The sequence below is a fragment of the Poecilia formosa genome, unplaced genomic scaffold (genome assembly GCF_000485575.1).
Source record: "Poecilia formosa unplaced genomic scaffold, Poecilia_formosa-5.1.2 Scaffold25, whole genome shotgun sequence".
NCBI lineage: Eukaryota > Metazoa > Chordata > Actinopteri > Cyprinodontiformes > Poeciliidae > Poecilia > Poecilia formosa.
Genome location: NW_006799964.1, coordinates 147,581 through 174,483, shown reverse-complemented (window position 1 = coordinate 174,483; position 26,903 = coordinate 147,581). Strand labels below are relative to the sequence as shown.

The window sequence follows — 26,903 nt, the reverse complement described above, 5'->3', positions numbered from 1 at the left end:
AGCAGAGCTGCCTGACCTGATGCAGTTCAAACTAATGATTATTAATATGCTAATGCTAAACGACTCGGATCAGCATCTGGGTCGAGACGCCCCAACACTGTGCCAAAGCTCTCAGGTTTTGCAGCTTCGGTTGCAAAATTTGAGCAAATTTCAGGGTTGCAAACTTTCCATGGATAATACATCAGAGGAATACATTAAAATAAGTAGTAAAAATAAAAAGTGGGGACTATAAAATATCGTTCTTCAAGAGGATTTTGGATGCAGCTGGTGGGAATATATTTTAGCATAGGTTTGACAAAAAGCAACCAGATTTTATGAGGTTAGATTTGGTTATTCCCTTTCTATATCTCAACAAAAAGGAAACAGCATGTTGCTTCTGCAGAGGTGTTTAAGCAACATTAACAAATTACTCCCAATTTTCAGCAGATTCCGATAAATTTCCAAAATTCCTACGGATATTTTCCAACTTGGAATACTTCCAGTGTCTGGAAGATTTTGGGAGATTTACTACACATTTTTCTCCTTCTTGCAAATATATTTGCAGCTGTATTTCATTGTGCCAGAGGGCAAAAAAAAAACAAACAAAAAAAAAAAAACAGACGTGAATGTGTAAAGGTGAGGAAAAAAATCACATTAAAATTCCTAAAACAAAGTGATCTAAAACGCCGCCCTGTCTCGTGCATTTACAAGAGGTTAAAAAATAAATTGATGTGATTTAATATATTGTCAGTATCATGTTTTCTTTGCTTACCTCATCCCAGGTTTACACTCGGTGCAGACATTGGAGGCTGAACACCTCCTGCAGTTCTCCTGACATCTTCTGCAAATGTTGGAATCTGTAAGACACAAAGTGGCCGCTTCATAGCATCGTAGTTGGGGGCTGACCTGGAAACAGTGCTCCTGCATACATTTGGTGAGATGTGTAGGCTGAAAAGTCATCAAAACATGAGGATTTATGACAGGCGCTAGAAAAGATTGCTACAAAACGTCAACACGTTAAAAACACAAGAATAACATAAACATCAAAACTTGAAAACTGACACGTCTAGTCAAGCAGAACATATTTTTTCACAGTTTTTGTAAAATGTAGGAAACTTTTCAGCGAATATTAAAAGAGAATAAAGGCTAGCCACACTTTTACACAATCCTCAGCTACAAGGGAAGAGAGAAAAAGACAGAAATATCAATTAACAGGAAAGTCTCTGGCTCCTACATATTTTTCCTTTCAGAATGCCAAAAACAAGACGGATATAAATTTAACGTCAGTATTTTAAATATGGAACTTGCAAAAAAAAAATCAGCGAGGAACGAAAGAAAAACAAACGGATTGATGGATGGATGGACGGATGGATGGACACACCGGTGGATAAACGGTTGGATGGATGGCAAATGCATCAAATGATTGATGAACAACGGGCGAATAGATGGAAGAATTAGTGAATGCATGGATATACACAACTTTTAGAAAATGGGATAAGCTTAAAATAGTCCATTTTCTGTTTTCGCCCAGATCTCCAAACGACTAGAATCAAACTTGGAGCTGCATAGACACCCTGTTTGTAATTAAGTTTATAATACAATAAAGGAGCAGATGCATTTCCTTTGCTTATCTAACTTTATCGTCACTTAGAGTTCTTTAGAAGGAAAAACATTAAAATAATGAATCTGTCGATGTGATGGATGGAGGAGGAATTCACCTCGTTTTGCTGCCAGAGTGATAAAAAAAGAAACTAGTTTGCTCATTTGAAAACCAAACATTAAGTTGTGGCATCGATTCAAAGGAAACAGCATCCACTTCAACTTGGCCTGGCGGAATAACGACGGGATTTGGATCAGATCATTTCAGATCCGCAGCCAGGATTTACACTAACCTGGCTGCAAACACACACTCATAATTAGAAGATTTACATGAAAAAAAAGGTCATTTACATAGCTTTAGTCTTTTGTGCCTGATCTGCGTTCAAGACTGGCATATGTCTCAAACATCAGGCAAATCAATCAGTTGATCCTTTCAGTGTTGACATTGTAATCTAAATGAATAGATTTGGAATGACTCAATGCACAGAAAAGACCCTCATCAAACTCTAAAGGCAATCCTGTAGGTCTGTTTCATTTCAGTTTAGTTATGTTATAGTAAAACATCTTTACTACCACATGCTTTTTCTTTCTTTTTTTTTTTTTTTTCCTAATTGGATTCAGCAAGTGCAGGAAAATAAACAAACGGCTAGACGTTACATCAAGGGTAAAACGGCATCACTGTGAGCCCAGGAGTACAAAAACAGTTTTGCAGAGTACTTTTTTTTTCTTGTTACGCAGGTGGTAGACAGATGTTTCTGAAAGTCTACTTTGCTTCGCCGTCTCTGGAAAACCGTTTCCACAGCGCAAAACCTTCCACCGTGCTTTTATCTCAGGGGCCATGAGCTTATAAACGATCAATAGAGAGAAAAGGATTCTGGCTGAACAATTAACGAGAGAGGAGTTATCTGGCTCTGTGTTGATTGGTCCAATCTGGCCCCCCAACAATGTGTTTGGAAACAAACACTTCACTGCCAACACGTCTACTCGTTTTTTAAAGGTTTTTATGGGACCAGTGATCTTTATTTAACAGCAGCACAACAGAAAGAAGAGCAGAGAGAGAGAAAGACAGAGAAAGGAAACATAGTATGTTTCAGAGAACTGCAACCTGCAGTACCACAGCTCTGCCACATGTGGCGCTCCATCTACTCATTAGCTAAACCAGGAAGAAAAATGCGCACCACTGTCAAGGTAGAAGCCATCAGCACAGCTGACTGCACACGTGTTGGAGCCCTCGATGAGGTGGTAACCCGTCCTGCACGACATGCACTGGTCGCTCCGACTGCCGACACACGTCTCGCACATGGAGGAGCATTTCTTGCAGCGCTTCCTGTCGTCACGGAAAAATCCACTGGGGCACTCGGAGACGCACATCCTGGGGCGAGACGGGAGCAGAGGAGGGAAACCAGGTGAGAAAGAGGTTGAAGGACTTCACGAATATGAACTCAGAAGTATCTATAAGCATAAAGGGTTAAATAAAATGTTTTCTCTCCTCCCTGCCCGACAGTAAATCAGGCTAATTTAGTTCAGCTAGGATTACCAAGATTATCAGCAAATTTTCCATGTGACTGAGCCCTGACTGAAACGTGACATTCTTGTCCTAAAGACGTTTTTACCTTGTTTAATGGATTGTTTAGAGTTAATGTCCGTTTTAAAGATCCTTTTTTGGCCAAACTTTAACGATGTGTTGCTTTAATATATCCATATATAATTTTTTTCACCATTATGCTACGTATTTTGTTTAGTGCATTGGTGCCTCCTGCAGCAAAACACTCCCACAGCATGATGGTGCCACCACTGTGCTTTACACTTGGGATGATGTTCTAAGGGTTTGTGAGATTAATATTTCTTCATCCAAATGTAAACAGTCATTACCGTCAAATATAAAACCTCATAAAACTTGTCTCAAACAATTGAAGTCTTTGTCCTCAAATGCATTTAATCTGGACGTTTTTATGCTGTGTTTGGAGCAGCTGCTTCTTTTTCCGAGCAACCTTTTAAGCCATGTGTGTACAGGCCTAATTTAACTGTATATGTAGACACTTTTTTCAAAGGCTAATACACACAGTGTAGCAAGAGTCTGCCTCCTGATGTAGTCACTCAAGTACAGCACTTTAATACTCGCAAATAAGTGATTAAAGTAGATAAACGAGGAACATTCAGTCATCTGGAGTCTCATTTTCCTTTGATTTTTTTTTCTTCCCCCATACAGTCACACAAAGGAGTAGTTTGTTTGAGGTGCTGCCCTAAACTACATTCACAGGTGTTCGTCCAATTAACTCAAATGTTCTGAATTAAAATATCTCGCATGTAAAAAAAAAAAAAAAGCCATAACATTACTATCATCTGATGTTTTCCACATTGTGTTAAGGCACAGTAATCTTGGTGCATGTAAAAGTCTGACTATGAAGAGAAGGGGAAAAAAAATTATCCCACTCCAAAAGAATCTCTTATTCACGCATTTGGCAAATAAAAAAAAAAAAAAAAAAACTTGGTAATCCTAACAGCCAAACTAAGAAGTCATTGTCAGACCGTAAAAAAAGATTGTGTTTTATTCTAAAGTGAATGTAAACATCTGGTTTTAATCGCATGTAATAAAATATTCTGGTTTAGATTCCATTAAAACCTAAAACAGGAGTTAAAGCTCATAAATGTATAATGAACACTATCACACAGTTTAACGGTATATTAACAGGATCCCATTATTCGGCCACATCCTACAGACAATGTGGCAAACACGAGCTCTAAATGTGTTAAACTGAACCAGAAACAATCACATTTCACCGAGTTGGGGGCAGACAGATGTGGAGGTATAATGGGCCGGTTTGTGTGCGTGCAGGTGAACATCTGCTGGATCACTTCAGCACGCCTCGTCACCCAGAGGCTCCTTTCCTTAGGTGGAGAGACGTCTGAAGTCCTCAGCAGCACAGAACACACACACAGTTCAAGCCTTAGTCACACTCCGCAGAAACCTCGGCCAAAAAACACATATGGAACATGTCAGACACTCAATCTATGTGTGGAAGCACGCGCTGGCTGCAATCGTGCCGAACCGTTAGACCCCGCTTTCTCGTCGAGCTGAAGCCGAGAGACGACTTGTAGCGCGCATGCCGTCCTAATCCAACTGTAATTTATCTTTTTTGTTTTTTTAATCATGGTCAACCGGATTCACTTTCCAAGATTTAGAGATTACATCACTTTAAATGGAACATCAATGTCAGACAATCACGCAAACCTCTTAAAGGTCTAAATAGTCACGCATCACATTTTTCTGTCCGATAGAAACCAAAAAAGCTCCACGGTTACAATAGAAGTACACAATTTTAAGTTCACATACACATCCAGATAAAGATATTTAGTGGGATTGTGAACTAGAAAAGAGAATCATGAGATAATTCATGCTTTTCTTTTAAACTGTCAGACGTTTAAAAAGAAAAAGAAAAAAAAAAAAAAGGGAAAACATCTAATCAAAGAGCCCAGCACCTTTCAATAAACAGAGACCATCTAAGGTGTGTGTTGTTGTAATTATCTGAACATCCTGCCCCTTCCTGCCATCTCTCTCCTCCAATCTCCATTCATCAATTCCTCCCTGTGGGGGCAGAAAAGGCCAGCGCACCTCTAAAGTGGGCTAATGTTAAGCTTCAGCTAAGCTTTCGCGCTCTCATTCACCTGCATTGCTTTGCCTTTTATCTGCCTGCATTGCTTTGCCTTTTATCTGCACGGAGGAGCGCCGACAGAAAGGCAGCTACCGCAGACTTTGATCCTAATGGGATTCGAGTAACACAAGAAAATCCTCACATGTGCATATTTACAGCCCACACTCACTAATCATGTTTATGATTCATAATTTAGAGCAAGAAGTGACAAAACTAACACAGCGCGGCAGGAATAAACGTCTCTACTGCCACCCTGTCACAATAAAGACGATTAAAGTGTCAAACTGTGGAAATAGATAGTAGTCCTTAGTTCACACTTATGATAAGTTATTTATGATGAGACAATGTAGATAAAGTCACAACTTATCAGAAACGTCAGAGGCAAAATTTTAACCTGGATCAAAATTTCCTGAGGAAACTAGAATTAGAACAGCAGAAAGACAAATAGAAACCAGTTACAACAGGTTCAGAGAAAAATGTATTAGGCCTTAAAGTTACACAACTATTGGCTTCAATTCTGCATATAAATGAACTACAAAATATGTGATGTGTGCATTAAGAATGTTTAATAAAAATAATTAAAAAAAAAACTCTTCTCCTGTTATGCACAGATACAGTTCCTTCTAAAAGTCTCAATTACGCTTTGCTTTTTTCATGTTACAACTACAAACTTTTCATATTTATATTTAGGAAACATCCTTTACTCAGGGCCTAATTAAGGACTTCTTTGTATAAATCTACCACATATAATCCCTATAAAATGCAATAAAGTTTGTCTGTAAGGTGGATTTTGAAATGCATAAAGAGATGACTATTGTTTTATATCTGCTATGGTCAAGATGCCAGAAACATCTGTACAGAAATATCTGTAATCAATCTTAATAAATTAAGAATCTTTCAAAATATGTACTTTTATTTATTTACTACTGTATACGTCATTGTACATCTGTAGTTTAGGGTTTTCACAGTTTTTCCATTTCAAAATTCCAGATTTTTCTACGACCAAATTTTCAGATATTTTTCTCGCCATTTTATAGCATTCAGGAAATTTGGGTGCAAAACATTTAAATTGAAAATTCTTGTATAACTTAAAGCTTTTCTTATCGGTATGTTCCACAGATCATTGCATGACCAGAGTCTGAAGTTTGCTCAGTTTGCTTCAAAGGGCTGTTTTCCTGCCTTTTTCTGGCATCTGCACTAACTTGTCAGATCAATCACATTTTAAAAAAATCTAACACGCTTAGATGTCTTAAATCAAAGACGATTTCATAAAGAACACTTTGATGCTTTCGTTCTGTAGTAAAAAAATATATTTTTAAACAAAAGTCATGCTTTATTTGGGATCAAAGACAACATCCAGTTTAAAAACCTGATTTAAAGATAATAAATACGGTTTGAAATTGAAAATGTGTATAAAGTCAAGGTATGAAGTGGCAAATCGAGGATAAAGAACATTATTTAAAACATAAATGAAGAAGAAACACTTTTTGAACTTGGCAGACTTGTAAGTACCACAGGAGGATGGCAAAGTCCTGCCAAGATTTAGATTTAAACCCACATTGAAGCGTTTTGGATCACAGTCTCTCCAGATCTGTGGCTGAACCACAACATTAAAGACTAAATATTCTTGGGTTAATAAAGTGAGGGCAAAATTTGTTCAGAGTGAGAACAAACTTCTGGTTCATTTTGGTTGTCCTGTTAATAAATATGCTTGTTCATCCAATACTTTCCAAACATCGCTTTTCTCTCTTTTACAATGAGGTGAAATTAGCATTAAGATCCATGTTCTCTCTGAATCTTTCCACTGTTCCTTCTCTTGAAAACAATTTGTAGATCTAGCAGATTAATATTGACTCATCATTATCTTAAAATATTTTGCAAAGAAAGAAAGAACATTTTTGTAGCGTTCTAAGTCAGACGGACCTGGTGTTGTTCTTGAACTTGAGGAAGTAGTGGAGGCAGTTGATGCAGTGGTGCGGTCCGGGTCCCTCGCAGCCGTTCTCGTTGCATTCAGTATCACAGGGACCTGGAAACGGACAGAAGAAGCCCCTCAGCGAAACCCCCAAAAACAACGTCTGGACTGACTAATGCTAACTTACTATCAGAATTGATCCAGTTCAGTCTATTAAGCCACACAAACCCCCATGTATATTAAAAACAAACAAACTATTAAACTTGATTTTTTTATTTTTTTTTTAAACTTATGGTGATGCTGCTGTGTGTTTTGTATGATTCACCGTTGTACTCCTCAGTGAACTCGTCCTCAGGCTGCAGTGGGTCTATGAAGCGATCCTTCTGCTGAGTGGAGTACGGGTGGACAGAGGTGCCGTACAACACCAGAGACCACTCCTTCAGCTTCCCTGTGAAACACAGACCGCTGGTGAAGATCAACCCCCAGGCAGGCATTACCTTCTACTGACCAGGATTACTACATGTTTCCCCTTATTGAGTTCTGTGTCCTCACAAGTCCAGTGTTCACATCTTTCAAAAGTGTTCCAGATTTAAATAAACGACGGGACGAGGAAATTTTCACAAAATTCACATTTGATGCTCCAAACAAACTGATTAAATGTGTTACGTCCAGGTCAAATGTTTGCTACAGATGCTCACATTCCTGACAAAAACAACATGTAGTTAAAATCCTGCTGAGCCAAATTTTTAATACCAGTTAACAGCAGTGCAGTTTTTACCAGGCACTTTCTGGCTGCGCAGTTGAGAGGGCGTGTCGTAGATCTCCAGGATCCAGTCGCCTGCTGCCTTCTCTCCCCAGCAGTGGGTGGTCATGAATTCCCAATTCTTAAAGCCCTCCATGGAGTGATCAAACAACCTGTGCATTAAAAATATACACACACCCACAGATGCAAGTCTGATTAGTAATGAACTTAAGAGCTGCAAATAGCAGAGAAATCAGGACAATTCACACTCAGCAAAATACAATTAGCCTCTAATAAACACAAACAGGGCTGTGGCTTACGGCATTCCGGATCCTGCCTGGAAGAATTTAGCAGCAATCAGAAGACGTAACTGTTCAGCTAAAACTAAGGTGTTTACAGTGATTAAAGGTAAAAAGGCAATGAAAGCTGAGCACAAGCTGCAGCAGTAAAGGCCAACAACAAAACAATGCGCTCTCTACAGGAACAGCGTAGACCTGAATGCCTCATAAATCCAAATTAATGTTTGAAACCCAGTGAAAGGTCACAGATAATCCAGAAGAAGCCGTCGTGCGGCAATTAAAATGTGAAGCACAAGCAGAAAGCGCAGAGATGACCCAGTGTCTTCAAACTGAAAGTAATCTGTGTGAATTTCTCCCCCATGCGTACAAACTGCTGGCCCGGTTGTCCGTCCTTAATTAGCAACATCTGCAGCTGTAAAACAACAGCCTCCTCTGGCTGGGCGCACGGCCACAGCCTCGAGGGCGGGACGCGGACAGATAAGTGAAGCCGGTGAAAAACATAATGACTTGCAAAGGAAGAAAAAAAATTTAACCTTACAGTTGATAGAAAATTTTTATATTTTCCACGCACGCTTTAACCTTAAATTAGGTTTAATTTTTCTATTGTAGGCCCGCTGTGTTTGGGTAAATAATTGATATTTCCATAAATGCCAGAAGAATACATAATTTTTTTTATTTCTCTAGATTTTTTTTTTTACTTTTTTGAATATCAGAGGTTTACATACACTAAGATTATTCTGTCAATTAAAAATTGTGAGCCTTTGTGAGCTTCTTACAGGTTAATTAACATTAGAATTAACTGACATATTTTTAAAAGCAGACCTAAAACGCACCACTACCTCCTCCTGTGACATCATGAAAAAAATAAAATAAAATCAAAATAAACCAGTTAAGACACCAGAAAGTAACCTCAAAAGCTGTGATTCATCCTTGGCTTCAATATTCAAATGCCTGAATGTTCCACATTCATCTGCACAAATTATCATATTCAAGTACAAACAGCGTGGAAATGTCTGGCCTTTAAAGCACGCAGAAAGCAGACAGGTTCAGTGTCCCAGATAGGAATGTGTTTTGGGCTGAAATGTGTGGATCAACCCTAAAACAAAAGCAAGAGACATTGTGAAGATGCTGGATGAAGATGGAAGACGGCTCTGCAGTGAGACGAGGTCCTTACCAACATCTGCTGAAAGGCGACTGAGTAAATTTACAAACTGTAGTCTGGCTTTTTATGTCATCCTCATTTTCTGATTAAAATTTTAATGTTTTGCTGTAAGAAAACGAGGGAAGGCTGCAGGCCTGAAAACCCCACGCAGGATGTGAAGTATGAGGGTGGCAGCATCATGTTGTTTGTGTGATTCGCTGTGGGAGGGACTGGTGCGCTTCACAAAACAGATGGCATCAAGAGGAAAGAAGTTTATGTGGAAATACTGAAGCAGCATCTCTAGATGCAAGCCAGGAAGTTAAAGCGTGTGCATAAATGTGTCTTCCAAATGGAAAACGACCCTCAACATGCTGGCAAATTAGCTACAACGATGTTTAAGAACAAGAAGCTCCGTGATGTGGAGGGACAATCAGAGAAAACGTGCAGGCAGAGCAGAAAACCTGAATCTGTTTCATTGTCAAACATCTACATTAAAGTATCGAGTCCTCACAAGCGTTTGTTTTTGAAAACTTGCAGCTGATATAAGACATTTTCTTTTCTACTTCACAAGATGCCTAAATATCCAATTCATCTAGAAGACGTTACAGATTCTGTCATCGATGGCGACAGCTGGCCTCGACAACACAACCAGGTTTGACAGCATCTTTAAAAATGAACACAGCTGACCGTCCACAGCTTTTTCTGTTCTGTACCTGTTGGCGAGCAGCTGCGACTTGGTCCCCGACGGAGAGGTCAGGTTGATCGACAGATCCCCACGACGAGGGTGCGTGATGGTTATGCGTACAACCACATGCTCCAGGTAGATCACTTTGAGGTTGGCGTTGTCCGAACATCCAGTCGCCTTGTACACAGAGCGCACCAAGTGCTCCGGACGGATGGTTCTGCTGGACAGGAAGGAGGGAATTAGTGGGTTAACATTAGCAACACGTCCACAGGAGTAGAAACGATGCTTTAAGTTCAATGACCGAAGGGAAAACTGGATCAGTGAAACAACGAGGAACCTTTTGGGTTCCGTGTCAAATGCTTGTTTGGTTGGATGGATTGCTGCAAATCCAGGACTTCCTTAAGTAAATACATTTTTCCTAGAGTGACAAGAATCTACCCTAATCCCTCCAAAAATTGATTCAGTGATTCAAAATTTTAGATTAAAAGAGCCTGACTCCCTCTGTAGCCATTTAAATCAAAAAGCATCTTCCCTTCACACTTCTCGAGCTTAGTTTCTTTACTTTCTATAAATTGACTTCTTCTTGGGCTTCGTCAGCATCCTACATGGTCACTTCCTCCACATCAAAATCCTCCTCTTCATTTCCACTGTGGAGTGAGGCTCTTGTACAGCCAGTAAATTGTTCTGCTCTCAAATTCATGAGCCTATTGTTAGTCTTTTGTTTCAAAATATTACCTTTTTTCAGCATGAAATTCTCTTAGTAACCATAAATTTTTATGAAAAGTTTCCATTGTTCAACCTAGATCTTCCGGAGAACCTGAGACTACAACCATCAGCAGTCTTTAGTCCGCCTGAAAACAATCAACAACGCTTCATTTAAACTGAACAGTGCACAAAGTTTTCCATCTCTGAATCTCCATCCTGCTAAAAAAAAAAAAAAGCTGTATGTGATAAGATAAAGAGGAATATCTGCTCTAACTGCGATGCACTGCTCAGCAGCACAACCCCCTCAAAACAGCCAACACAAACATTTAATGGCCCCTTGAATAACATTTGCAGTACAATCCAACACCACAGCAACACAACACCAAAACCACAGAGAGGGCCAGTAAAAAAAAAAAAAAAAAACGCATACCATCCTGCCAGTTCAGGGTGTTTCTATGCCACAACTGCGTAAGAAATCGAAGCACCAGATCGATAAAATATCAGGAGGTTCATCAGAGTGAAAGAAATGGCCATGATTTGTGTTGTCGCTGACGTGTGTCCTCCCATCTTGTCTTAGAGATCATTTAATCAAATTCCTCCTCGTCTCGCCTAACAATCACAGTGATGACATGTTTACCGACAAACCGATGCGGCATGGATGTTTATCTTCCAACCAATAATCCCTCCGAGGTAATATGCAGTTGGTCTCTGATTGCTTGGAAGAAGAGGCACGGCATACCAACACGTTCAAAGAGTAACTGATACTTAACATATTAAAAATTCACTGATATTAATTATTAATACCAATATTAATCTGCTTGTTAATTGAAAAGTTTAAATTTATCAATTTAAAATAAAAATGTAAGCAATTCTTGTCCACTTTAGCGTCTCGCCACTACAAGCCTGTCCCGTCGTACTGAAGGAGTCAATAACAATTTAAACGTGAAAACACAGAAAAACAGCAAACATTATCTGGAACAGACTCCTCAGAATGAGCAGCGGTCTGTCTGGGGAGTCTGGAGCCGATATAACAGCTCTGGCCTCTCCGTGACACAGCTCAGATAACTGAGCCGTACGCGTGGGACAGAGCACAGCTGATTACTACCAGCTTGATTGCACAAAAAGGATGTCGTTTTGTTTTGTTTTGTTTTGTTTTTCTGGTGCACACTCCAAGCAGAGTGCAGAGGGGTCAGCTGCAGAGCAGCAACATTAAAGGAGAGGGGAAGGTCCGGTCAGACGGTGTGAAGGAACACACTGTCAACATTTCTGCTAGGACCTCGACTACAAGTCACATAGACACTGTACTTTCAAAATAAAAATGCTGATGCACAAGACATAGTTGATATTAGACATGAATTAACAGAAATGTTTCAGATTGTAATCGAGACAGAATCATAAGAGGTTTTTCCCCTTTGTTTTAGTTCTACGTCACAGATGAATGACATTTTTGTTTTCTACCTCTTGCTGGAAAGAGATCCAGTTTTCTCCAACAGCAATTAAAGAACCTCCAAGTGTCACGACACAAAGCAGGAGGAACAAGAAGGCTTAAACGACAGGGTTGCTTTACTCATTTCACGCTTTAGCCCACATATTTTACAAGACTGCAAAGGGCTTGAAGATCACCGGATTTGACACGAGTCAGACTTTACATAGGGCCTATACGAAGTGACTTGTGCAGTGAAGCAGGACAGACAGAATGACACCGATAACGCTGCACTTTCTGGCCGCGGAGGCTACAGCTGAAAGCAAACCAGAGCAGGGCCCCGAGTTCAGCCAGCCTAATACAGCACAGCGCTCAGGCTTCCAGCTGCATCAAGAATAACAAGCTGTGAAGTCCTGGCTCTCTCTGAGTAAGAGTGTGTGCGCATAGTAAAGGTCTTATGTGAGAACCACCCTGCCAGAACTAATGCTTGGCCCCTATCAAGGTACAGCTTGCACAACCGTACTCTAAAACACATGGCGGTGCAAAACACTGGAGACAGAAAAAAATGAGGAAAGACGTTACAGCTGAGAGAGAGAGAGAGAGAATGGAGCAGACGGAGAGAGGGGGTGAAAGGGGGGCTCCTGAGCGAGGCACAAACCAGTTCCCTTTTACACAGCAACCATACTCGATAGGGATGCACAGATATTAAAATCTGGGCAGATATTGATGCTGATGCAGCTGATAACCGATGTTTACCAACATTACTTACATTTTCCCTTTCAACATCATGAAAAATCCACCATACTGCTGACATCGATGTCACAAGGTCAACCACCTTCCCTCCCAAAGCGCACACACTAAATAAACGCTAGTTATTAGTATCATGAAAATAATCACAGTGATGCTGATATATTGTGCATCCCGAATAATTGACCCACTATGGATAAAAGTTGCAACACACACAAATGTGGAACATTTCTTACACTATGACCCAATGCAACATAAAAGTACACTAACTAAACCTGCAGCCCACCTGGCCTTTTAAGTCCAAATTTAATGAGTAAATACAAAAAGTTGTTTTAAAATGATGATTTCATTTATTAATGAAGAGAAGCTATTAAAACCAACATCATGCTGGGTGAAAAAAGGCCACTGCCCTCTAACTCCAGTAACAAGCAGTTTCCCTCCAGGCACCAGCAACTGTCGTCAAGTGTTTGTGATAAGTGGTAATGAGTCTTTTACATCACTGTGGAGGAACTTTGGCCCGCTGTTTGTGGAAGAACTGCTTTAGTTCAGCAACAGTGGGGAGTTTCTAAAAATGAACAACCCGTATAAGGTCGTACTGCAATGAGATTTAAATCCATACTATGACTAAGCCACTCTAAAATCTTTACTGTTTTTTTTTTTTATCTTTTCAGATAAAAAAAACTTGCTGCTGTGTTTTAAGTCACTGTGTTGATGAATAACTCAGATGTGCTGGAACTTGAACAAACTGATGGCTAGAGAGCAGCATTCAGTATGTGCAGCAAGACGTCGATGTTCTGATGCAACAAAGCAGCCCGTATTATAATACTACCACCACCATGTTTATTGGTATGATGTTTAGCCTCTTGAATGCTGTTAGTTTTGCTCTGCCAGGTGTAATGGGACGCATCTTCCAAAAACATGTCGCTTTTCTCTGCTTTCTCCACACACTATTTCCTCCAAATCATCCTTACTAGCTCTGTTGCCTTATGAACACGGATCCAAACAAAATGAACTTAGTTTACATACGACTCTTCAAGACCAGCCAAAGTGTCACTGATTTCATCTGATCTTGAATAATTTTGATTGAGGCCTGTTGAGTTGTTTTAGCCAACAATGTCGTAAGATCATCATGATTTAGCTAAAGGGACCTTTTTCCATTTAATCAATGGAATCATTAGAAAAAAATGCATTTTATTTACTCAGGCTAACTTTGATTTTCAGTGTTTTTGAAAATTGAGCTGAAGATTTTAAGTGCGACAATAAAATAAATAAATCAGTGGGCAAATGCTTTCTCAACCACAACCTATTTATTTATTTTCCATTTGGGATCAATGAAGTATTTTTGAATTTAATTTGAATTGGACTGAACATCTTTTTGACAGGAAACCACATCGAGCATGTTCATAACATCTAATAATCCAGTGATTTTGTAGTGAAAACTGTAAACAGCTTACAAACTATGAAGGCCTGCCGGTCAAAATGTTAGTCTTCACTAATGCTCTTTTCTCCTCGTTGTTTATTGACTTATTTAATTAGGCTGTGCGCCATCTGATTGTGATTATGCTGCACCTGATTTGTCTGTCGGCGGTCTCCACGCAGACGTGTTGGGCGGGGACCTGCTTCCATTGCTCCGCCTCCTTCACCATCGCCTCAGCATCCATCAGGCCAAAGCCGTACAGGTGGCTGACTGCAGGAACAAGGAAAGTTTTAGTGGTTTTAGCCTGTATGCAGACAAACACACAACATAAGGAAAACATGTGACTGCAAGGATGAAATCATTCCCCTCTCTTTTCTCTTTACCCCCACACGCCATTTTCTTTGAGCGTTAGTATTTCTCAGTATTGGTTTCAGTAAAATCCATGTGTCTGGTCAAATATGCTATTTGCATGCAGGGCATTAATGCATGTCGCCTGCCAAATGCTGCACATTAATAAAGTGATGATGACTGTGATTCCATATGTTGTGCAGCTATTTTTTATTCCAGTATATTACGTAACACAAATGTACATGGAAAGTTTTTGTTTAAACAGATTCCCTGCAGATTTTCTGATATAAATATTAGATGAGTCATAGAATATTATTAACATATAAAAAAAATCAAACTACTGCTCAACTGATTGCTACATATAATGCAGTGTGAATTTCTTTCATACATTTACCCCCCTTCTGTCACTTGGAAAGTCTCCAGGCAGCGAGTCTGCTGCCTGGCTGACCCTTAGTTCCCACTCTCCTGGTTTCTCTCCAACATACACACACTTTCATACTCTTCCTCTCTCTCTCTCTCTCTTTTTCTCTCTCTCACACACACACGCGCACGCACACACACACACACACATTCAGGTACGCGTTAATCATGCACTGAAAGTTACAAAACAGCACCCACCACATGGACCCTGACAGATGGCAGCTGGCGGCACACCACTTAGCAAGCAAGAACTGAACCTTTGGAGAAATTGCTCAAGGCCTTTTATCTCACTAAAGAAAATCTGTGGCAAAAATAAGTTATGTGTCCAAACTGGTGAGGTGATTAAAGAAAATGACAATAAAACCTATGATAAATGATGAGCGATAATATATGATTGTCTAGTTTTGTTTATGCGGTGTTGCAAACTGCTGCTGATTTTATCTTACAACGGAGAATCAGTTGTGGGAAAGATGAAAACCTCTTCCTTTCCAGGACGTTCAAAGGTTTCGCAGCTTGTACTTACCGACATTATTTCACATCCTTTCAGTGCATCTTTAAATCCAACTCACAGTTTTATTTTTCTGCTCATCTCTTTTAGGTGTTGTTTTTAGTGCAAGACTTATTTTACGGCATCATGGATTAAGAGTCGTCTAGAACTGCAATGCGGATACCTCACACAATCAAAACAGGTGCAGATTATAACACCACCCCAGACCCTGTCACACATATGGGACAGTGCTTATGTTCTTTACAGCAAACCTCTTTCTCAGTGCTATTAAACTGTCCACTGTCACCACATGCTTCCGCAGGAGAAAGGATGACAGAAAGTCAAACTTCATGTAATCATTTGGTTTAAAAAGGCAATATGACATGTTTTCCAGGCATATAGTATCATTTTATAGCACAATCAAGCAACTATGATGCCTTCAATTGTTATTAAAACACCGTATATATCAAACATGACTTAAGAGAAGCTTGACATTGCAATTCAACGCCGTGAAATTGGGCCTCTGTCTCTTTAAGAGAGAAAACGTCGAGGCACCTCTGGATGGCTGCCACAGGAGATTAAGGGATTTCTCAAAAATGCAAGAAAGAATCAAGGCAACAACCCAGATGTGTTTATAAAGAGGGAATAATATATAATACAATGTAAAGGTCAAAAAAGTTACATTTATATAATACATCCCTTTAATTAGGCCGACTTTTTCCCAATTGGCCTTTGTAACCGAATTATAAGCAGCATCAAAGTGGAATGCATATCATTTTTACGGTTGAATTTTTGCCTTGTATTTTCCTGTAAAGTGCCTTAAGGTGACATTTGTTGTGCATTTAAAGTTATACAAGTAAATACATTTAATCAAACCAAAATGCTCCATTTTATTGTTTATCCATCAACACATTTTGCCAGCCGTCTGCTGGCCAGACAATGTGACCTTTATCAAACAGCAGACAGCAGATTTCCTCCTGATGGATCAAGTCTTCATTTCGCAGCTCGGCCATGCCCACACTTTAGTTCACCGGCCTCTCGACGGTCGACTCATTAACACCAACATTGGCAATTTAGGAGTTATCTGTCTTTGGCTTTCTTTAGGACATTTTGCTCCTAAAGTAATCTCGTCCATTGATCTCGTCTCGGATAGGTAAGAATGTTCTTGAACTCGCTTTATTTGAGCACAATCAGCCTCCTTATAGATTTTTGGAGCGAAAACTCTTGAGAGATGTTTTTTTGAACAATTTTGCAGTCTGAGCAGCAACTTTGATTTTGTGATTTTATTGTGTTTGTGTCTGTGAGAATGTTTACCGTTGTAACCAGCGGCATTGGTCTTCCAGTCGGAAGCGCTGAGATGTCCAGCTCTCGAGGTTTTCACGATGATGTGCTGAACATCTCTCCATGTTAGAGAAGGACTAATGTAGGAAAAGCATAAACACTGGTTAATCAGAAAGTATAATACATAACGTCACATATAATGCAATAAAGAGAGATCATTAGAAGACAAAAGATGTGTTGTAAGAAGCAATCATTAAAATATGAATACATAAATAATCTTATGCAGGGTTAATTATCCACCAGAAAAACATGATGAATAATTCATTGCAATGTCAACAGATTAGAGTAAAAAGAAGATCAACCAAAGGACTTAGAAGGCCAGGATGGTCATTAATGTACACAGACTTATCTTTGTCATCAGAGTAAATTTAAACAACAGTGCAGAGGGCAGATGGCTGGATGAAAGAGGAACGTAAAGATGCAAGATGAAAGGGTTTAAAGGTAAATCACAAAGAAGAACAAGAGGTTGCAATATGAAAGCATAAGGTAAAGAAACCAGTCATATACTGTGTACGGTAGATTAGATTAGAGAGCAAATTACAGAGGGCACAGATGAAGAGCTGCCTGTTGACGTATCCCTTAGTTTTCCTTTTTTAGATCTCACGTGAGAGCTATTACAAGATAGCAGCCATGTGTCTGAAGTCCTTTGATGCCCCAAACAGGAGATTAAAGGCAAAAGAAACAGGAAGAAGTGGGTCACCAACTTTCATGGGATTCCCTCCGATCTCATATGTTTGCCAGATGCTCTGCTCCCTCCCTCGTGTCACTGCCTCGCCATCTGAGGCCTCCAGACTTCGCCAGTAATCCCAAACGTTTGAAGAAACTGTCAGATATCGTGCATGTTCTCCATAGGTTGGGGTTTTAGAAGCTAAAAATGTTCTCTGATACAACACGGGCGAAAGAGAGAGACGAGGAACAGCAATCGACTTCCTGCTAAGTCGCTTACATAAGAGCAGGTATGCTTAAAATCCCGAACATCTGCGGAGAGTCTGAACGTCATACATTTAGCTGCTGCACATGTTTCCAGAGAGGTGTTTACATGTGCTTGTTATTCTGTGAAATTCAGACAATTTGGGGCTTTTTTTGCGAAACTAAAGAAACACCAGTCAACCTTGAATTCTTCCATAAGGGAAGGATTAGCTGTTTAACGCCGAGAATCAACCCAACACGTGGAAAATCCAAGGTAAAATCTGGTTTGTTAAAAAGAGGTAGACTTTTCCTATGAAAACAAACATCTATGAAAATATCTGGATCAAATCTCCGTAAAGCAAAACAGACTGCTGCTTAAAGAAAACACACAGCATAGTAGTGCTCTGAATGAATCAATCTCTGACCGGTGCTATCAAGGAGCCCACTCTTATTAAATCCACGAGAATATTCAACATCTAGAACAACTGGCGGGAAATAAAATGTCAAGAGCAAAATAAATAAAGGGTGGAAGCGCAGATAAGTCCTGAAAGAAGTCAGAATAATTAATGTTCGGATCAATATTAATAGGCTAAGCTGCCACTGCGTAATTATGGTTCCATTAAAGTTTTATGGTCATTAATTAAAAGTGACTTTGGCATTGCTATCTAGGCCATGACCGCCTTCCCATAAACAAGCCAAAACTAATTAATGGAGGAGCTCACAGACAGCAGGAATCTGCAGCAAATAAGAAGCCTGATATACGTTTTTCCTCTTCTTCTCTGAACTGCAATTATGGATGGAAATAAAGCTGGAAAACAAGGAATTTTGAGGAAAAAGGGAAAAGAGAAGGAAATAGACATTCAAACTTTCACCTCTCTATAGTCTATTTACAGAGGGACACCAGTCAAACTGTAGTGAATTTGTTTTTTTTTTTCACAGAGAAAAGAGGAAAACCAGGTTCAGGTTTCATCCATCTTTTTCCGTTCTGTCCTCTTGAAGCCCCCACTCTCCAGTGTGAGGTTTATCTGATATATTGTTCCTTCCTTTTCATGTTTCCTGATCACTTGAGCATTTTTATGTCACATAAAGGAAGGAATGTTTCGGCAAAATTTATTGTGCTAGGTCCTGCACAAACACATCACAATGTCAACAAACCGGGAGGGAAGAAACTGTACGGGGTTGGTTTGAAGTGTTTTACCATTTCAGTCCACTTTCATAGAAACAGAAAACACTTTGCCAACATTGTGTAGTCGGTAGAGGGTAATAATTTGTCATAATAATTTGCTTTGTCATCAACTTCCAAAACGATGAACTCTGAATCAAATTAGTGTGGACTTTATCAGTTTACAGTCCCTTAAATAAAGTATTGCAGAATTCCTGTTTTTGCTCTTCTGACTGGTAGAATACAGAAATCATTTGATTATAATGTATCCGACAACAAGAAGGCTAAAAGATAAAGTGACGCATCAATCTAAAGACGTTCACAAACAAATTAGAAAGAAAGCCATTACCATCTATTAGTCGGGAAACAGTTACAGAGCTTTGTTTTTACCGCTTCAATACTTCAGACAACCGCAGTGAGAGTCATTATCTACAGACAGAAAATGCATAGTGGTGAACTTTCTAACATTGGTCATCTACCTAAATAAGCTGAAGAGTGCATCAACGAAAAACAAGCCAGAACGACATCTAAAGAGCTGCACAGAGATTGGGCAGAAATGGACTTCAAATTTTTCTCAGAATTAGAAAATCAAAGAATCACACCAATAGTCAAACATGGTTGTGGCAGCGTGATGATCTGGGCCTGCTCTTCTGCTTTAAGACCTAAGGCACCAGATGTAACTGTTGCAACCATGAATTTTCCCCTCAACCAAAAATTATGCAGCAACATGATCTGCACACCATCAAATTTATCTCTTGGCTAGTCGTCGGCAAAAGTCTAGTCTTGATTTAGGTCCTGTTGACGATAAAACGTCCAGTTTTCCCAAAGATTTGGTGGCATTTGTTGACTCAAAGGTTGGATTTTCACACAGCCATTTTGGTTGGACAGTTTATTCCCCTCATTAAAATAAATCATCATTTGAAAACTGTCTTTTTTTAAAACATTAAACCTTTTTTTGTTTTTTTTTTACTGATCTGAAACATTAAAGTATGGCCAAAAAAAAAAAAAGCAAAAATAGAAGAAATCTGAAAAGAAGTAAATTATTTTTCTCAGCATGGCGGTTAGTGGGTTTTGCATGTCCATACGTATGGCTGCTTGAAAACCCAACCGAGCCAACAGCGTGAAAGTCAGTTCAAAAAGAAGTCGGTTCCCGTCGGAGGACTAACAAAGAGCATTGTTGCTGTGATGGAGCCACAGAAAAGCATAAAGCAAGCAGGGAAGAAACCGTGTGTGATAATCTTGTTGAGAAAACAGGCTTACGGTCCCGGCACTGCCTGGAAACCGAGAATATTTTCTGTTGGGAGGATTTGGATCGGATTATCCAGGTTAATCGACGTGACCTCAGTTATCCGAGCTGCTCAACATGTGATGATGGGCCTAATTCACAGTCTCTGCACCTGCGCTGCACTGTTGCCAATTCATGAATTTATTACAATATCGATACCCAGAACGGATTTAAAAGATTAAAGGAAGAACCTGGTGGCATGGAGCTGTTGAGCAAAAGAGAAAGGTCACGAAGGATCAAGAGGGGATTATGGCAAAACACTGAAACAGATCAAAAAATGACTCCCTTTTAATAAATTATTTTTTCTAGGTTTTGGTCTCACTTTGATTAAGAAAATCTGAAAACTAAATCTAAAGAAAAAAAAGAACAGTTTACGGTATACAGATAAACTGAAGTTAAATATTTTGCTTTGTGAGAATTAAGTTTTCTTTTTTAAACGACTGTTGAGGTAATGATCAGAGTTAAAGGCAAAGGCATAAAGCAAAGCGCCTCATCGTTTAAATTTCTGCAGCAAACCATCAAAATGCTAATGAGTCATCCACCTGCCTCAGGATCCCAGCGCATGTATTCATAATTTACCGCCAGGGTCCGTCGGGAACAATCCCAAGTAAGTCTTCTTACAGTTTGCACACACTGCAGCTATACATGGCAATAGTCAGTTTAATCCTGATAAAGCCCCTGTAGATAACCACTGAATGAGCATGATGACAAACCATCTGAAAAGCATCAGCAAACTTCAGTACTGCAAGAACGTTCCTTACTTCAAAACACAACAATTGAAAACTCTGCTCAAGAAAATCAAGGTGAATTTTAAACTTTTTTTTTTTTTTCAAACATTCAGTACAAAGACTCCAGCATCTCCAAGCGACGAAGTGCGTTTGTATTGTTGACAGTCTGAAGTCTCACGTGTTCCTCTCATAGATCGGTGCGATAAGAGGACAAGAGGGCATTAGAGGTTAGCGGCGGGACAAAGGGATGAGAGGATGAGGTTAAGTGGATCTTACTTTGCTTCCAGGGCCAGAGCAATGATGGCAGCTGCCATGGGAGCCGAGGCTGATGTCCCGGTGTGACTGTCTGTGCATCGGTGTCTCAGGTCTGTTGTGATCTGAGGATGAGGGAGCAGGAGAGACTCAAAAAGATGGATGCAACACAGACTACAATTAAGACGGGGATAATTAAATGACAGAACTGTGGAGGAAGACGGCAGTGACGACAGGCAGAAAGGGAGGGAAAGGCTACGTTCACACAGCAGGTCTTAACTTAATTCCAACTCTTTTTTTTTTTTTTGCTGAAATCAAATTTTACTTTTTGTTGTTGTCCGTATTACCGAACGATTCAACTGAGACAAAACCTTTGTGTCACAACAACCAAAGAAAAAACCCGCATGCAAGAACATCGATGTCATATGAGCGCACAGTTTAAGGAAGAAATAATGGATGGAGCCGTTTATGGATCACTATTAAAGTTACTTAGGGATGATAGCATTGTTACAAGATCATCACACGAAAGACGCTAAGAAGAAGAGAGCATAGCTAATAGCAATGGAGCACCGACTGCAACTTCTGTAGAAACGTCTGTTTGGATGTGAAGTCAGACCAGGAGCGGCTTGATTGCGATGCGGTGCACTTCACTAACAAACGTCTTTCATAATTTAATTGTTATACGTTTTAGCCATCGTTTATGTCTGGATTTACCACATCTGACTTCTTCTGGTGAAGAGTTATGACGCAAATGTCACGTCGATGATACGAAAGTCGACGTGACCGCTTAGACTTCTGACGCCTTAAAAATTATTGCCTGTGTTTCCGATTTAGTTTTATGTTTTATGTTGTTTTATGTGGTTATACATCAGTTTCTGTATGTGCTGCTGCTGCTCTCTGCACCTTAATTTCCCCTAGGGATGAATTAAGTTTTATTAAATAGACTTGAATAAAGATTTTTTATTTTTTTTTTGTATGTGTGAAAAGATTGGAATTGGGCCGCCCAGACTGCCAGAAAAAAATCTGTTTTGGGTCACATTTGCCTGCTGAGTAAACGCAGCCTAAGAGACAGACTAAAGAGATGAGTATCAGCCAGATTTAAACACACCTGAAATCACTCAGACACACATTCCAGCTTTCATACAAAAACTTGCACGTCGGTTTATTATGAAAGAAACAAAAGGCACATTGTGTTAAGCAGCATGAGGTAAGAAAAGTTATTAAAGAGCCGTAATATTTACTTTGATTGCGCGCATACGTTAAACAGCTTGACATGCAGTTGGCCAAGAATAACTTGGATCATTTCCAGTCTGAGCTCTCATCAAATGGAGCCTGTTTGGACTGGAAATATTGAGGGATTATCTGAACACAAACTGGACCTTACCATCTGCTGTGGACTGGCCAAAAGTTATGACACACAAGCTTCTACTTTTCAAAAGCTTTGCAGAAACTGTGTGCATGTGTGTGCGTGTGTGTAATATCAGTGTCAGGAATGTAGCAAGAAGATGCTGAACAAGCCAGTTCTTCATGGTCAGACATCTTAGTTCATCCCAGTGATGTGGTTGAAAGCTGTCAGACAAAGTCGTGGTGTTTTAACCACATTCACAATGAAGAAAATAAATGTCTTCTTAAGAAGAAGAGGCTTTATGACCAACTGGAGCCAGCTGGCTGAGTTAGGAAGCGAGGAATGTGGCGTGCTTGTAGACAGACGTTGGGCTGTCGAGCACACCTGCAGGGAACAACTGCAGCAGCTCTTTTCCTGCTTTTTCTTTTAATTAGATAACAGAAAGGATTCACTGCAGATGATGCGCGCTCAACATGTACATCTTGAAGTTATGACGATCAGTTTCCACAAATTAAAAAAAAAAAAAAAAACCCAAAAACATACCCAACAAACACGAAGCCGGTGTGATACTCACGATCTTTCGGTCGTAGTTCTCGCCGCTGCTGTACGTGGTGGTCAGGGTGGACGAGCACTCCTCCAGGTACCAGGGCTTTCGTCCGCTCTCGGCCGTGCTGGAGATGGAGATGGTGTAGATGGAGTTGGTGTAGCCGTCGCAGGAGCAGTGGTCTCTGCTGCGCCCGCCGTTTCCTGAAGCCCAAACAAATACAGAGCCACGGCCCTTCCTTCCCTGAAAGGAAGAGAAGCAGTTGCTCTACTTGTTTCATCTTGAGATTAATGTCTGTGCAGCTGAAACCCTGTTATAAGCAGCGGATTCTTATATCAGATTACAGTTCGAATTGTAGTAAGGTTCAGTAAAACTTTACTCAAAGTAAACACTGACATCAGAATGACATTGGCCCTCCAATTTTCTACATTTGGTCCCAAAGTCCGGTTCATCAAAGCTCTCACAATCATCATCATCCTCAGAGTATTTGCTGTCAGGCATGGCACTGTCGTCTTTAGAAGTTGTAACCATGACAAACACAGGTGTAATTTGGTGCATGTATAAAAATTTTATCTATGGTGTCCAATTTGTGTATTTGTAAAATATGCAAATGTCACAGATCACTACAACGTCCACCATTAAATAGATACGGATGCAAGTAAAATGTCCTGACAGACATTTGCTCGCCTGTCAAACTCTAAAAACACTGAAATTGGTTAAAAATAAAATTATTTTCTACCAATTTTTCCACATATATCAGCATATTCTATATGTGTACGTAGTCAAAACTTATTACAGAAGAAAGGAAACTAATACAGTCTGAATTAACACAGTGAGGTTGTAAAGAGCGCTCAGGATCAACCAGGAGTAGGTGGGGGGAGGGAGGGGGGAGAGAGATCCAACAAACAAACCGACACTGAAATTCACACCAGTTGCTCGTACACACTAAGCACACAGACTCACAAACACTAATACATGGTAATAAAAGGTAGGATGGAGTTTTTCAAGAGAAGGCTTCTGTCAGACAGCGATAAGCGCATGAAGCCCCTCTGTGAGCTAGAGGAGGATCAGTCGGGACTAAAGGCTGGCAGGTGAAAGTGATGGAGAGCACTTTTATAAGCAGTTAACAAAGGAAAGGGGATATTACCCAAAAGGATGGGGGATAGTGAAGCAGGCGTGTGCATGTATGTGCACACGCCTGCAGGGGAGGCAGGAGAATGATTAAGTGCTGTATAAACATGGCACAGACAAGTTAAGATCTGATTAAACCATATATATATAGCAGCACATCACAGGATGTAGCTCTCACCACAGGCATCAGTGACACTGCTAACACCTCGGCGCTGAGTAAACCGTCTCTGCAGGGTGCCTCTCAGGTCCATGACACACTAACAAGCATGCCACTTTCACTCATCCTCACTAACCCAGCTGAACGGGGACAGTGGGACAGATCCACCTGCCCGGCTCCCACAGCCGGACAGCCGTCTCCCTCACCTGTCATCTGTAAACCCCTCACAGCCTCCACCTTTACACGTTTTCTTTTTCTCCACAGACTTACGGTTGTAGCCAGTAATAACACAGTCTACACCCTACATTCAGATAAACACCATTAACTCTTGTCCCTCACTACTACGACATCTTCTTCATTAATAGAGAGCCGACTAAAGCAAACGGCGTGAATGTGCAGGCTTATGTTTATGCCATTAAATCACTTCACCCCCATTGACCTCTGCGGCAGCTTCCCACTCGACTCAGACACTCTGCGCCCTGTGACTCAATAAGCGCCACTCTGTTGGTGTGAAAAGCAGCCGATGAATATGCAAATGAAAATATGCTAATAAAGAAGCATTGCACTGAAATGTCAGGAGGAGGACTGTAGGTAGAAAATGATAACAGATCTCTCTCCGATCAGGAAAATACTGGTAGGGGGAAAAAAAAAAAGGTGTTTATATCACTTCTAGCTCATGTTCAGTTTTTGGCTGGTTAGTGGTTTACATATTTAAATATGATGGGATATTTCTGCATGTTAAATGTGAATCCAAATGCGCTCACCATGCGGATGCCATTCTCAAAGGCCTGCCTGGCCAGAGTCGCCGGTCCATCCACGGTCTTCCCATCATCATCGGGTCCCCAGCTGGCACTGTAAATATCGATGTGCTGCGGGTTGAGACTCAGAGACCTGGCCTCCACCATGTCCGTGACGTCGCCGTCCAGCATTCGGACACCTGGCGTGCAAACAGAAACAAAACCAAACACTTCGTCTTTTCCACTTAAAAAAAGATTTCTCGTAATTCTGTGATAAATCAAAACCCAGCAAACTTATCAAGTACTTCTGTGTTGCACTTTTGCCTCAGGAAAACATATGAAATTAACAAGCACTGCATTTCTGCAATACAATCCTTCAAAGTCTGGAGGAGAAAAAACAAGAAGAAAAAAAACTGAGGGGGAGTCTCCTGTAAAATTTAGTGTCTCTGTTAGGCTGTGAAGAGCACGTCTGGCTTTTTACCTTTTTGTCAATTTTTACTGCCCCGAATGATTCCTGTGATGTGACACTGCTTATAGATTTGCATACCCCCAATCGATGTGAAATCTAGGTAATGATTTGATCGGCATGAACAATTAAACTGGAAATTTCACCAACTCTGCAATTTTCTAATCAGAACGCCCTGTGCATTTACTGACGGTACAAATGAAGATGGACACAAAAAAAAAAAAACATTAAAATAGTGGTTTTGCTCCAACAATTAGATACAGAGCTTTTTTCTTAAACCTCTTTAATAAAGTTCCAATATATTTTGTTAAATCAACTCTGGATTAAATCTAAAAACATTTAGGTTTGTCATGCCTGGTGGGTTCTCTGAATAACATCAATCCAGTTTATTTATTATGAACCATAATAAACTAATAAAAAATGTGAAGAACATTTAAAATGCCTTGAAAATTATTTCACATAATTTGGGGGTACACTACATGTTTAGAAACTATAAAACATATTAGAGAACATACAAAGAACACTGAAACCTTTAAAAAAAAAATTCTTTTTTTTTTTTTTAAATCAAGAGTTAAACATACTGAACTACTGACCTCCTATTCTGGCATTGTAGGCAATACCCACAATGCAGTGAGAGTTGTTTGCAGCTGCAGCGACTTCACCTGCACAGCGTGTACCATGTCTGAGGACAGAGCAGGAATAAACAGCTTATCATTGCACAATTTCAAACACTCTCAGTTGATGTAACCGTACAAATTCACAGAAGTAAATTTAGACACCAGCAGGAACTAAGTATGTAATGTAAACATGCAGATTTTACAGAAAAATTAATAGATGGAGGAAAAACGCAGGCCTTTAAAATGTGAACATGGTTGAAGGAGTTGTAAATAAAAAGAGCTGGCGTGAGTAAATTTAGAGACATGCAGGCTGAAAACGTACAGAACATCTTCAAAAAAGAAAAAAAGAAAAAAAATAGAATCGCTTCTTTATAAATGTAGAAATCCAGCGACCTTGTTTTGACATTTTCTATGTGCAGCGCCCAAGCTGTATACTTCCACTGCACCGCAAGAGGACAAAGACAGCTTAAGCAATGCCTAAAAGTAATAAGTTTGACACGTGCGCGAGAGGGTAACATTCCCTGAGTAACTGCAGCAGTGACAATCGAGCCAGGTCAGCGACCATGACACAAACATGGCGTGTTTTTGTCTGCTGCCTTTTCCAAAACACCGCTTTCCAGATCTACACAAACACACATACACCTCCTACAGAGAACATCTGCATCACAACTC

General features: G+C 40.0%; 1 protein-coding gene across 4 annotated transcripts in view; it reads right to left on the bottom strand.

The window, feature by feature from the left end:
* Nucleotides 1-26,903, bottom strand: part of pcsk5b (proprotein convertase subtilisin/kexin type 5b) — a 92,870-nt gene that overhangs the window by 33,123 nt on the left and 32,844 nt on the right. For 2 of the 4 annotated variants that reach the window (XM_016669461.1, XM_007548008.2), the window contains exons 6-17: nt 26,208-26,296; nt 25,176-25,348; nt 23,154-23,366; nt 21,259-21,359; nt 16,872-16,975; nt 14,455-14,572; nt 10,039-10,227; nt 7,922-8,058; nt 7,469-7,591; nt 7,155-7,257; nt 2,757-2,950; nt 752-836 (exon numbers count right to left, since the gene is read on the bottom strand). In XM_016669461.1, the coding sequence (XP_016524947.1) occupies nt 752-836; nt 2,757-2,950; nt 7,155-7,257; nt 7,469-7,591; nt 7,922-8,058; nt 10,039-10,227; nt 14,455-14,572; nt 16,872-16,975; nt 21,259-21,359; nt 23,154-23,366; nt 25,176-25,348; nt 26,208-26,296 (1,629 nt within the window). Of the gene's footprint in view, nt 1-751; nt 837-2,756; nt 2,951-7,154; nt 7,258-7,468; nt 7,592-7,921; nt 8,059-10,038; nt 10,231-14,454; nt 14,573-16,871; nt 16,976-21,258; nt 21,360-23,153; nt 23,367-25,175; nt 25,349-26,207; nt 26,297-26,903 lie in introns of all 4 variants that reach the window. The other 2 variants (XM_007548009.2, XM_007548007.2) reach the window with 1 other exon arrangement.